Below are 12,712 nucleotides of genomic sequence, written 5' to 3'. Positions count from 1 at the left end.
CTTACATGATAGTATTGAACAGAGTGGGCATTTAAATCTTGAGAAAAGGGTCTTTTAAACAGAGAAATAAATATCTCTCACCCATGTCCTTGCTTCAGTTCTGTCTCTATATCCCACATCACCTAAATTAAAAAACCGTGTCTTTCTTCAGGCTACTGCTTGTACCCTAACGTAATGTCTCCAATTCCAGGTCCTGCTTGTTCCAAGGCACTGGTGGCACTATGTGGAATCCATTGATCCTGTCACTGTCAGCATAAACTCTTGGATTGAACTGGTACTTTCCTTTTAATGTCATGGGGATGTAGCATTCCAAGGGATTTCTGCCCCTTGCCCAGGTTTGGTCCTGTTGGGTGTGTTGTGTTCAGAGGCTGGGGATGGAAAAGCCCTTATGGAAGAACCTTTCAAGGTTCCAGATGTGAAGCCCCAGTTCAGCAGAAATCCCCTATCAAGTTTACTTTAATCAGGTAAACAGTTAAACACAAGATAAATGTTCATGCCTAGTTTCTTCAGGGCCAGCCAAGCTTTGTGCTGAATAGGGAGCAAAAAACCATCAACTTCACCTCAAGGACAAGCTTATGTGCAAAGCTAAATTAGAATTTAAATCAGATTAATGTGAATAGGAAGGGAGGGGAAGAGGATTTTTGAATTTCATTCCTCTGTGATAGTTTTGATTTGGCTGAAGTTGGATTTCCTCATGTATTTAATTAATTTTCTTCTCCCTGGGCTTTGATTTTTCTTGCTCACGTTAACCAGAATATTGGATGGAAATATATGGAAACCATGGATGATTCCATGGATATCACACAATCATGGAATAGTTTGTGTTGGAAGGGACCTTTAAAGGTTTTCTGGTCCAATCACTCTGCAAGGAGCAGGGACGTCTTCCTCTAGATCATCTTAAAACTCCAGAAGGTTTTCTGATTGACATTACTTTATTATTAACCCTAGGTTAATATTAAAAAAAAAAAAGGACTTTTTGAAATGGCCTGTGAAAGCTGCCTCACTAAAATACTCACTGCTTTTTTTTTTTTTTTTTCCTATTCGTAAAACCTATGTTAGACTGGAAATCTGCAGGGGAGGGAACACATGCATTCAGCTGCTGTTCCAAGACCATACAATGCATTTCTCAAACCAACATCAAACCAAGCAGGGCAGAGGAAATCACTTGGGTATTTCCTTCATGGAGAAATTTTCAAGATGAAGCTTGTGTATTTAGCAAGGACAGCAGACCCACAGCCCAGACCAGGCTCTAACATAGCCCTGAGTGCAGTCAGGCTGTTTCCAGTGCCAGAGAAAGCTCCAGTTTTATTGTACAGCAGTCACTTAAGCCTGCCTTCATTTTAATTTTGAGCCTTTGAGGTAATTCAGAGGAGCTGGCTGTGTGCTCTGGGTGTGGCAAGGCTCTGATGTCACCACACACACTTGTGCCCTAAGCTGAGCCTCACAAGCTGTCCCCCTCTGGAGGAGCAGGCTGTGATGGGATCTGCTTGGCTGGTAGCTCCCAGGTGCTGGGGTGAGGCTTGAGCACTTCTAGCTGTTCTTATGTGTTGCAAGGAAAAACAAAAGTGGAGCTTTCCTATGGACTCAGTGTTCTTTTCTGTCACAAAGGTCTTGCAGAAGTCACCAAGATCCTGTTTGGTGAGAGCAAGAGTCAGTGGTTGTGTGGCATCGTAAGCAGGGGGGTGTTTGCTGGATCTTGCTAGTGAACAACACACCCTTCCCAAACACCAGTATCCATCCTGAGCAAATGTGCCTATTGCAGCCCAGGTGAAAGCTCCTTACAGAAATCATCCCTGCAGAATTGTTTGTTAGGTGTTGGGCAATCCATCTATAAAATAAAATCTGGCATGGATTCCAAAAGACAACTCTGAGAACATTTGCATTACCAAACCAAGCAGTTCTTGCTTGCAGCTGTTACCAGCTGCTTTCATATTGACAGATGTGAATCACACCAACAATTACAGTCCCGGTGAAACCATTAATTATATTGGCAAGAGTCTAGAGTAGAAATTTAATTTGTTTTCAGCTGGATGTGAGCTACCCAAAAGTATTCCTTGCTTTCTAACATTATTGTCATGCAACCAGTACAGCCCTGTTATTCAGCAAGCCAGGATGAATACCAAGAATGCAACACCTTAAATAATTTCCACATGTAGATACCAATTCCGTATTTTGGTGGTTTTTTATACAAGGCCATTAAAAAGCTAAGCATCCAAACCCACAAAATTCCAAGAGCACTCCCCCCTGCTTCTATCCCAAATTCTCTTTAGGGTTCCAGGACAAATCACTGCCTTTGGCATTCATACCAGCCAGATGTGTGGTTTGCTTGACAGGTTCCCTGGAGCCACAGTTAGATTGATCAGGGCTATGGGCTGACCATATTGCATCTTCCCTCCAAAACAAATACATCTAAGCATCTCAATTAAAGCAGATTTATGCATCCACTTCTAGGTGCTTGTCATTGAGATAACCAAAGCACCATCCTATTTGGGGAGTCTACCATTCCTTCCACGTACAAGAAACTCAAATGGGAAAGAAAGCTAAGATCCTATAAGGTTCTGTTCTGCTATCCTAACCTAGCTAGGATCCAGCTGACCAAGGGGGCCTGAAACAAGGAGCCTGTTATTTAGTAAGTTTTTAGTTTTGCAGGAGAGCTTTCAGAGCAAACATGCTTTTCCTTCTGTTGATGTTCAAAAGCGCAGCAGTTTGTCAGCTGCTGTTACATGATAAAATATTTCCTAAATTTTCTTAAGATTCACTGCCTTGCTATTACATCCTGTGTGTTTTAATTGCTTAAATTAGACATAATATGTAGAAATAAAAATGTGCTATGTACTTCTATGGCTCTTCTAGTCCTAAAGAGCTGTTTAAATGCATACATTAATTAAATGCTAATATTGCATTTTAATTTCAAGCACCAGATTCAATTAACAAAACACTATTAAGGGGAAGGATTATATCCACATACTATTTTTTGCAAATCCTTATTCAGATGAGCAGTCACACCAAAGCCTGTGCTGTCACCTGTTTGTGGCTGTACACAGGAAGAGCCTGAAACATTCCACTGATTTCATGTACATGAGTGTGGCCTTCAAACTAAAGCCATCTATGTTGTTCTGCAGAGACCCAGGAGCTAATCTGTCTCCTAAAACCTTCTGTTCTCTTGAGGCAGGATGCAGATCATGAAGCCCGTGTAGAAGAGGCAATAACTCGAATGCTGGTATGTGCCATAAAATCAGCAGAAAGTCCCAGTGATGGAGATCTCTGGCTAAATCCCACGGAGGTAAGCCCTCTACTGCTCCCATTATAGCAGCAATAACAAAGAATTACTGACATTTTGCTTAGCTCCCCCTGAGTCTTTTTGCTGCTTTGAGAAAAAGAATTTTAAGTTCCATCCCTTCATGTAGCAAAAGTAATTCATGGAATACAATCACACAAGGCTGAATTGAAACATGTCTCCTTTTAACTGAGTGTATTCTGGGTGTTTTCTTAGGTTGAGGCAACATCCCATGAAATCAATCTTCAGTACCTGAATAAAGCAGTGTCTGCATACCTCGAGTGTCAGGAGACAAGCGTGTCAGGACAGGCATGTTCCAGCAGCACCGGTGCAAAGCAGGGGGCAAACACAGCATGCAAGAGGAAGAGAAGGGAAGTTGGCTGTGAGCCAGAGAGCTGCACATTACTAAACCAGGAATGTGACTTTCCAACACCCAAAGCAGAAGAGCTGAAGAAAATACCTTTCGGGCCTCATCTTATTCAGGTTTTACCACAGTCTCGCAAAACAAGTGTGATGGGTGCAGTTGCAGTTGAAAGTGACAGTGGAGATCTCCATGAAAATGAAGGAGAACATTTTGGAAAATTACACTGCAAGAGGAATAGATTGCTAATGAGTAATGACTGTGAGACAGCTGCACATCAAATGGATTCAGACTGCGGTCCATGCACCTCACAAACAGCCCTTTCTACCAATGACTTGTTAGACTGTCTGGTTAATCCTCATGTCATCAGTTTAGTGGCTCAGCTGCTGTTGGAGAGAATGAGAGAGTGATGCTGGAGTGCTTTATCATTTCTGAAACAGAAATCAAACAGCAGCCTTGTTCTGCATGTTTAAGATCTGTAATAATTGAATGCTCCATTTCAAATAATTTTTAGGTACAGCTAGACATGGTTAATGGTTAAGTGCAGGTTGAAGTTGAGCTGAAAGAAGAATAGCTGGTTACTGATGGCTGGGAAGAGAAAGGTGTGTTTAGTCAGGGAGCTCTCAACATTATGAGCAAGAGAGAGCACACACAGTCACACTCCCACAGTGCTGTGCAGGTGGGATCTTCACAGTGTTCCACAGCTCTGAGCTGCAAAACATGGCTTGATGAGAGACAACAGGGGGAGTGCTGGGACATGGTCACATAGCAGAGGGGGACCAAGGGTGGGAGCAGATAGATTGACTGACTGTAGACTGCAGACCTTGAGCACATTTAATATAAAATGGTCAATAAGCAATCAGTTGATTACATTCGAAATAATAAATTCAGGTAAACCTAAACCTCAGCCAAGAGACAATGCACTCACTAATGCATCTACTTCCTCTCTTCCACTAAATAACTTCAGTTTTGTCACAAAGCTCTAGGTTGGAGTGGGACAAAAGTCCTTAGCAAAAAAGTAGCCTTTAGCTAGTTCAGAAACTCTTAAGCTGGGACATTAAGGGTCATTGGGAAGTTGCTGCTATTATTTGTTTAAACCTAGATGGTACAGTCCCCTATCTCTAAGAAACAAAGCAAAATAGCAATGACTTTTTACCTCTGACCTTCTCTTTACCATAACAATCAAAATGTATTATTTTTTTTTATTTTGGTTGTAAATGGTTGCTGTACAAGATCATCCTTTCTTCAAAGGATCATAGTCCTTGGATTTGTTTTTGTAGGCTAGGTTGTTCTTCGATTGAAAAGTCAGGGAACATGAAATAGAGTTATAGAAATATAGTTAACTCTGAAGCTATGCATGGAGGCTTGACAAAATCTGGGCAGAAAGCTGCTGGCATCTTCCAGAATGCTCTCACCTCCTCTGATTTCAGTTTGTGGTGGCAACAAAGGCATTTCCCTAACTGAAGGGACAGCTTCAGGGACAGCTCCTGTGAAACCTTTGCTTTTAAAATGTCTTTTTGCTTGTGTCTGCTAGAGACCTAGAAACCAGTTTCTATCATCAACCTGTTCCCATATCCATAACCTTGCACCGTCAGCCCTCCTGCTGTTACTTCCTTTGCTTGGTGTGTGTTCCCTGCTAAATAAGTGAAGCTGGTGCTGTTTTCACAAAGATCACCTTCCAATAATTTATAGCTGAAAAATCCTGATAGCAAAGGTGCTTTCTCTCTGCATTTATTCAGATTGCATGTTGGCAAGGCCCTGATGAATTATGGTAAGGGCTTTAGATATGCACCAATAGATCAGGAATTCAGGAAACCTTGCCATTTCAGAAATCTCCCCAAAAACCTAATACACTTGGAAGAGGATTAAGTTGAAAAGGCTCAAAGGTTCACATTTAACAAGCACAGAAACCTTACCCTGATGGAAACAGAGCTGTGTATGTAGTTTGCTGGAGACCCTGGCTTTGAAGAGTGGCTGTGAGTTAGCAGCAGAGGCCACACAACCTCCATCTCTGACCCACAAATGTGCAGTTTGCAGTGTCCTGCTCTGCCCTGGTAATTGGGCTCAGACCCTGATAACACCTGTGTGTGATCCCAAGGGCAACCTGCAAGCAAGATACAATTCACAGCAACATGAGAAAACTGCTCTTGTTTCATGTTTCTTCACCAAAGGGTCTCAGTGGGGTTGCACCCTTGCAACCAGACCAGAATTTAATAAACAATCCTGTTGATATAGTTCCTGTTTGTGTAATGGCACTGCTGCAACAAAGGGATTCACTTAGGAATCAGCTAGGAAACACCTTGGTCACCTCTGCTGCCTTTAGTGATTCACCAGGCTCATAGGGAGCAGTCTGTGGGACAGGGCAGACCCATCTCGAGACACAGGCACATCTCAGCAGAGCTGGGTTTAGCAAGACCCTGCTCATGTCCTGCTGCTGAGCTTGCCTTTCCCAGGCTGGCCAGAGGGGCTGGGACCAGCTAGGGAGCACAGCTGCTGGGAGCAGTTGCACTGGGAAGGAGGGCTTGCAAATGCTTCATTTTAATTCACTGAACAAAAATAGTCTTGCAATAAAAAAGCTTTTATGTCTAGAACAGATAGAGGTGGGGGAGGAGAAGCATAGGCAGTAAAGTGGAGGAGGAGGAGGAGGATGGCAGCATCATCTTCTAGTCCCCACAGTGTGAACTTGCTTAGCTTAAGCTTTCCTCCCAACACACAGATCATCTTAACATACCCCCACAAAATCCACCCTGAGTGTTTCATCCCTCTGTATTCCAAATGACTGTCCTTGGAAAGGCTCACTGATCATGTCAGGGGTCTCTGGAGGATTTGCCCAAATCGCCTTTGGTGCCTGTGCCAGAGAACCCACCTTGGGCTCAGTGTAGGAGCAGCATTCTCCCAAGGCTGAGCTGTGTTCAGAGTCACATCCCTCACCTCTCCAATCAAACCCTCTCTGTCTGGGGACAGTCACAGTTTATGCCTGTCCAGGTGCAGCCCATGATTTAAGGGCCAGGCTGTGGCCAGAAGCCATTAAGCCAAGGGGACGGGGAAAAGAGCAAGTGAGGCTGTTTAGGATGCAAGGCAAAAGCACCAGAAGGACTTTGTGTCTCAGAGGTGCAATATAAAATCTCAGTCATACACTCTGCACACAGGGGCAGAGAGAGAAATGACCACAAATTCAGCAAGTCACGTATGGCAAATGGCTTGTGCACCAGTAGGAGGAATTTATAGCTCTGACCCGATTCGCAGGATGCCGAATGCCACGATTCCTGACGCCGTTTCTAAATTCATGGCCGCTGTGTGCAGAAGCTCAGACAAGTTTCTACATATTCATAGCGTTAAAAATAAATGATTTCTGATCTCTCTGGTGACAGCCTGTCTCCAAGAAGAGCAGGAACCCAGTGCTAGCCCTCTGCAACTGCTAATAGAAACTTTCTCCCCCAAGACAGAGTATTTCCCACCACTGTCAGCAGTGGGCAAGGCAGCAGTTGAACTCATAGCCTGGAGCCATCACTAGGGTGGTCACAGTGGTGACATGCTTGTCATCTCTGCTTTAGCTGAGTGACAGTAAGAGATGGGCACTGCAGTACCTGGTGTTGAGTTAAAGCCTTACTCCAGCCCAGGGCCAATCCAAGCAGCAGCATGGACCGGCACATTCATGTCCCCACACACAACCAGGCTGATCCCTTGGCTGGTGGAGACCCTGTGTGCTCCCTGCCCCAGTGTCAGCTTTGCAGAGTGGCTCACAGCCCAGCCTGGATTATCTCTCCTGGTCTGACATTGCTGCTCGCTGGCCCTGAGCATCACCCAGGAATCTGCAAAAACCTCACCCAGGTCTGAGACTCTCAGCACTCAAGTGAGCAGGAAGGGAAAATCCCAAATAGTAACATCTTCCAAAGTTTCAGTCTTCTCTGGAAAACCTCCCCACTAAATTTCTGTGGGTACCACTGGGTTTCACAGTGCTGTTGCCCCCATTTGCCTCTCTCAGAACTTCTGCTGTGACACAGTTCTCTTGATGCCACAGAGCAGCTCAACTGCGGAGCCATGACATGTTATCATATAACATTAACCATAAATTGAGCTTTTAACAAACAAACATTGCATATTGAAGAGGCAGAGAGAATCCCTCCACAGTGCTAATTGCCCTTTAAAAATAAAATTGCTACGATTCAGTCTGTTTGCCAGCTAGCAAGCTTGCTGTGTTTCTCAGCTACAAATGTGAAATGTTTGGTGTTTGGCATGAGCAGGCTTCCACTCATGGGAGTTTCCTGCCATTTCCAGTATGGCTGATGGGGAAAGACCTCTGCAAACAAATGGCCTGGTTTTACCATCTGGGTCATCCAGATGGGGGAGGAAAAGGATCCTAAACCACCCGTACCATATTCGGACAAAGAGGACTGACCCACAGCAAGATGGGGACACACTTTGCCACTCTGGCTGAAGGAGCAGTGGAATGAAGGTGTCTCTGATTAAAAAGACACACATTTCAGAGCTGTGGTTTTGGAGACATCCCAAATGGATGCTCCCACTAAACATTAATTTCTCCATCTAATTAGTGGGGTTTGTCCATCTTAGCAGGGTGACTGGGAGCTGGAAGTTCTGGTCACCTTGGAACAGCCAGTTTGGCAGGGCCACAGCATCCAGGGCTCCAGGGAGGACTATAGGGCAGTGGAGACAGCAATAGCAAGGGCTGTGCAACAGTGGTGGGAAGAGGATTTCTGTGAGTCTCTGAGAACACAAGCAGAAACCCTGGAGCTCTCTGACCTCCCAGTGCCCCTGTGCTGAGGGACCTGGGGAGCCCTGGAGCTGGTAAAAGTGTCTCACATGCCAGAAGCATTGCTTTGCAGCCAAATCTCACATGCATCACAGCTCTCCTGGTCCCTGCATTTATTTACAGGGGCAGTGTCGTGGAAAAGACACAGGGAGCTCCCCGCTCAGCACCAATTACAGATTCTTAGTGAAACCTACCTCTGGGTTTTGAGGGTGCAGACTTTGCTGCTTCCAAAGCTCTGGCAGAATTGTCCCAGCAATGAGTTCTCATTTCTTGTGATGACCTATGGAAACCACTTTGTGAAGGTCTGAATCTGACACTTTCATCACTGAAGAACTTTTAAATCAAATTTCACAGCAAAAGAGGTGGCCCCACATCTTTCAGATCAGAAAGGTTGATCGTAAAACAGGTTTCCATCTCCCTGGGAGATATTTGAATCATGTAGAGTCACTCTCTGTCCAATCACTGCCTCAAGGGATGGCAGATGAACTTCAAGGGCAGGTAAAGAGTTAAAACTGTTCCTGAATTCATCTCTCACCCATGCCATGTCCCCTCCTCCTGCTCCCCAAAGCCTGGGCTATGCCCATTGAAAGCACCAGGCAGTAAAACTGTTCCCTTCTGAGCTGTGCCAGGCTTGTCCTGTGCCCTGGTGGGACACATGAATCCAGCCCAATTAGCAGCAGCCCTAACAAAGCTGGCTGAAAATCCACTATTAAAATGAAAGATGGTGTTGTGTAAAAAGAAGGCAGAGCAAGCAAGGCCATAACACAACTTATTGCTGTCCCCAGACAAGCCCCATAACTTATGAGAGACTCGGTGCCTCGCCTGCATTTCAGCCCCCAGGGAGGTAATGTATTACCTCCACATTTGCTTGGAGCTTTGGGGTTTATCCAAAGGGATTAGGATCTCTGCCATGGTTAAGAATGGAGCTTTTTGCCACGCTGTGATAGCTCACTGCAATGTGGTTTATTCCTTGTTTGCTGCTGCTCCCTTGACTGAAAGCTGCAGCACTGCAAAGATCGATGCCACAAACTGCACGTAGCTCACCCCTGCTGTGGCCGTGGCTGGCGTCCCTTCACATGCCAGCAGCCCCATCTCCCACCCAGGGGTGGTGCTCTGAGGACAGCCTTGCCTGGGTGAGCTTCCTCTCCTTCCTGCTGGGGACTCCATGGGACCAAAGGTCTCCAAATCACCAACGCATTTGACTCCAAGCATGTGAATAGACCCGATTGTCCTGAGGTTACATCCATGAGGAGGAGCCTTGTGGGCAGATCCAGGCCAGCTCGAGGGTACAACACATCAACAGAAGCATCCTCAGTCCCATGACTGCTCTCCTGTGTCTGTCAACCATATTATTACTGTTCTTAACTCAAAACAGTGTTCAGAGCTCTACCAGAAGAAGCAGTAGAGCAGGAATCAGTCCTGGCTAGGGCAGGAGAATGAGGATGAGATGGCCATGCAGGTCTTTGCCACCCCTTCCTCTTCAGAGAGTCAATCAGCAAGGCATGGTAACAGTATTGGTGCAGTTACTGCATGTGCTGATTACAATAAATTTTGTCCTGCATGTTAAAGTCAGAAACATCTCGCATCTGCCAAACAGCAATCAGGACCAATTAATGAAGATGTAATTTCCCCAGATGCTGCTATTAACATAATTCACCGTGCTCCTAGCAACATGAATATAATTAACCCAGTTAACCACAGCTCTCATCACCGCCACACCAAGCTGTCCTTGCCCTCAGAGGAGCCTCCCTGCCGTGTCCCCAGTCACATCCACAGGGCTGAGGGGCAGAGCCACTCCCCATTCTCTCACCTCAGGGGGTGGGTTTGGGAGCCACAGACGTGGCCCCCAGCCCAGCAGTGACAAAGGCTCTTCTCAGAGACAGGACAGCACAAGAACCCTGACACCCAGCATGGTTTCCAAGATTCAGGTGCACCTCCCCAAAGCAATAACCTCTGCAGCAGACCTGCCCCAGCCCTGGGAAAGGCACACACCCGTGCTGGACAAACACATGACAAAATTAAGGCAGTCCCTTAGTGCAGGGTGCCCTCCAGCCCTTTTTCCCAGGCTGATGCCAGCACAATGATGTGGCTCACACACAGCTCTGCCTTCACCACCACCCAGAGCACAATAACTCACTGTCGGTCCAGCTGCGAGTCAGGGGCAATCCTCACCCAGGGGGGCAGTCCTGCAGGGCTGGGACCAGTATCCATCGACACCTCCACACACACAGAGACATCAACAAGATCCAGGGTCCAGCACAGCCCAGCAGACGGGAGAAAATGGATTCCAGGCTAGAGAAATGGGATGATATAATGCAAGGCCCCTTCTGAAGAGAGGCTAAAGCCAGGACTGGTGGCTGGGCTGAGCTGCAAGAGGCTCCAGTGCCCTTGGGCAGGTGTGTCCCAGCTGAGTCTGGGTAAAGCCATGAGGGCTCCCAGGTGCTCCTGTGATACCTGTGCTTGCCATGGGCTGGGCACAGGTGATGCTCCTGCTGCTGATGGGGAAGGCCAGTGGCAGTGGGATCTCCTCCCCTGTCTGTCCTAACTCAGCTTTGCTGCTGCTTCTAAAGAGCAACTCAGGGTGAGAAAGAAGAAGAAATGAAGGTTCAGGTGTTCAGACCAAATTTCAGGGTTTACCCAGTGCTTTGGTCCTTGAAGGGTTGAGGCAAAAGTCTCATCCTGTGCCTGCATCCCAGTCTTGCTCTCAGCTGATCATTCTCCAAATGCTGAAAGCAGGAACTGGAGACACTCTTGGGAAGGACCAAGCCTCCTGCAGCCCCCTGGGTCATGTTTGAGCAGAGAAACATAATCACTGTCTACCTTCAGGGCTGACACAGGGTGCAAGCAATATGCCTCAGCTAGTCTTGGCTGTTTGCACAAAAATTGCTTCAATTTCCCCCATTTTCAAGTGGTCAAAATTGGTCAGAAGCAAGTTTCATCCACATCAGAGTGTGCCCTGAAAGGACTTATCAGCTGGGGGTTTGGGCTGGATTTTATTTAATCGTTCCACATTTTCAATGTAATTTTACTTGAAAAAAACCCCATGAGCAGCATTTCTGAAAAGCTCAAAAAAGTTGGAAGGATTTCCTGAGGGAAGAGCCCCTGGTTTCTCTTCCAGCCTTTTTTTCTGGTGAGAGAGGAAACTAGAAAGGGTATGTTAAAAATTAATAAATGCTTTTTTTTTTTTTTTTTCCCCACAAGTGTGGGGAGTTTTCAAATGAATTTAAACTATTCAGTTAGTTCTTTTGATAGCTTTGGTCAATAGGGAGTTGATTTCCCAGCCAGCTCTGGGAGCACCTTGAAACTTCTAAAATTTGGAGAAGCATTGACCAAATCCCATTTCCTAGTGTGAGACCACTAGTACTTAAAATAATTAATTCATGTGGTTTCTTGCAGATTGATTTAACTCAAATCACCTGAAAATGCTAAGTGTGAAAATGTGGGTAATCTGGCGGGTCAGAAAAAGCAAGACATTTTAATAAAAGCATAGACCTCTCCAAACCAGTGAATAGTTTAACAATTACCTGATATAATAACACGTAAAAAGATGCTGTGGACAAAGGTGAGATCATTCACGTTAATTAAAGTGTCTGAGCCGCAACACTCCTGCCTTAATGGTGGATTTAAACCGAGGCGTTGTAAAGCGATGATAGAACGGTCATTGCTTCCGTGTAATTAAGGGAGAACAGAGAATTAACAAGTGTTTCTGGGGAGGGCCGAGGGATCGCTGCCAGCTCCTCACGGCTCCGCCCGGGGCTGCTCGGGGCTCTCCTGGGCGCTGGTGGCAAAGCCAAGGCTCAGGCAGGGGATGTCGGGGTGAGGGGATGTCGGGGTGAGGGGCTGCCCCAGCCCGGGCAGGGGGATCACCCCAATCCAGCCACGGGAAGGGCTCGGTGCCTGCGGATCCCAGAGCTTTGCTTTTCCCGCAGCCTCCTCCTGCCTTCCCACCGCTCTCTGGAAGATGCAGCCGCCAAATCGGGATCGCTGCCAGCGCAGAGGAGCCCTGGGGACACATTTTAGGGCGTTTTTCTGCGGTGTGCTGTCCTTTCTCAGCCTTTCCCCCGGTCAGGCGGACTGGAGCTTCCCCAAAGCCCGGAGGGATGAAATATTCATGGGGAAAAGGCAGCGAGGAAGGGAGCGATTGACTCCGTGCGGGGCCGATTGCGGCACGGGCGAGGGGGAGAGAGACCAATTATTCCGAGGCAGGGAGCAAAGCCTTCCAGCACCCTGCTGCCAGCAGCCGGAGACAGCCGGGGACAGGACAGACCCCTGCCCACTGCTGCTCCATCCTCAGCCCGCTGCC

The 12,712-nt window shown here is 46.6% G+C and overlaps 1 protein-coding gene and 1 long non-coding RNA gene across 2 annotated transcripts in view; one reads left to right on the top strand and one right to left on the bottom strand.

The window, feature by feature from the left end:
- Positions 1-7,808, top strand: part of HSPBAP1 (HSPB1 associated protein 1) — a 40,364-nt gene extending 32,556 nt beyond the window's left edge. Inside the window, exons 6-8 of the mRNA XM_015634674.3 lie at positions 191-274; positions 3,173-3,283; positions 3,494-7,808. Coding sequence (XP_015490160.1) covers positions 191-274; positions 3,173-3,283; positions 3,494-4,048 — 750 coding nt within the window. The 3' untranslated portion in view covers positions 4,049-7,808. The remainder of the gene's footprint in view (positions 1-190; positions 275-3,172; positions 3,284-3,493) is intronic.
- LOC117244742 lies at positions 5,537-10,613 on the bottom strand. The gene is made up of 3 exons (XR_004498381.1): positions 10,547-10,613; positions 8,604-8,689; positions 5,537-5,742 (listed from the first exon to the last, which is right to left on the bottom strand). It is a non-coding gene; the product is annotated as an uncharacterized LOC117244742 (long non-coding RNA).
- Positions 10,614-12,712: the final 2,099 nt, after the last annotated feature.

The sequence above is a fragment of the Parus major genome, chromosome 7 (genome assembly GCF_001522545.3).
Source record: "Parus major isolate Abel chromosome 7, Parus_major1.1, whole genome shotgun sequence".
Lineage (NCBI taxonomy): Eukaryota > Metazoa > Chordata > Aves > Passeriformes > Paridae > Parus > Parus major.
The sequence above is the reverse complement of the archived record's forward strand: the minus strand, read 5'-3'. Positions and strand labels throughout refer to the sequence as shown.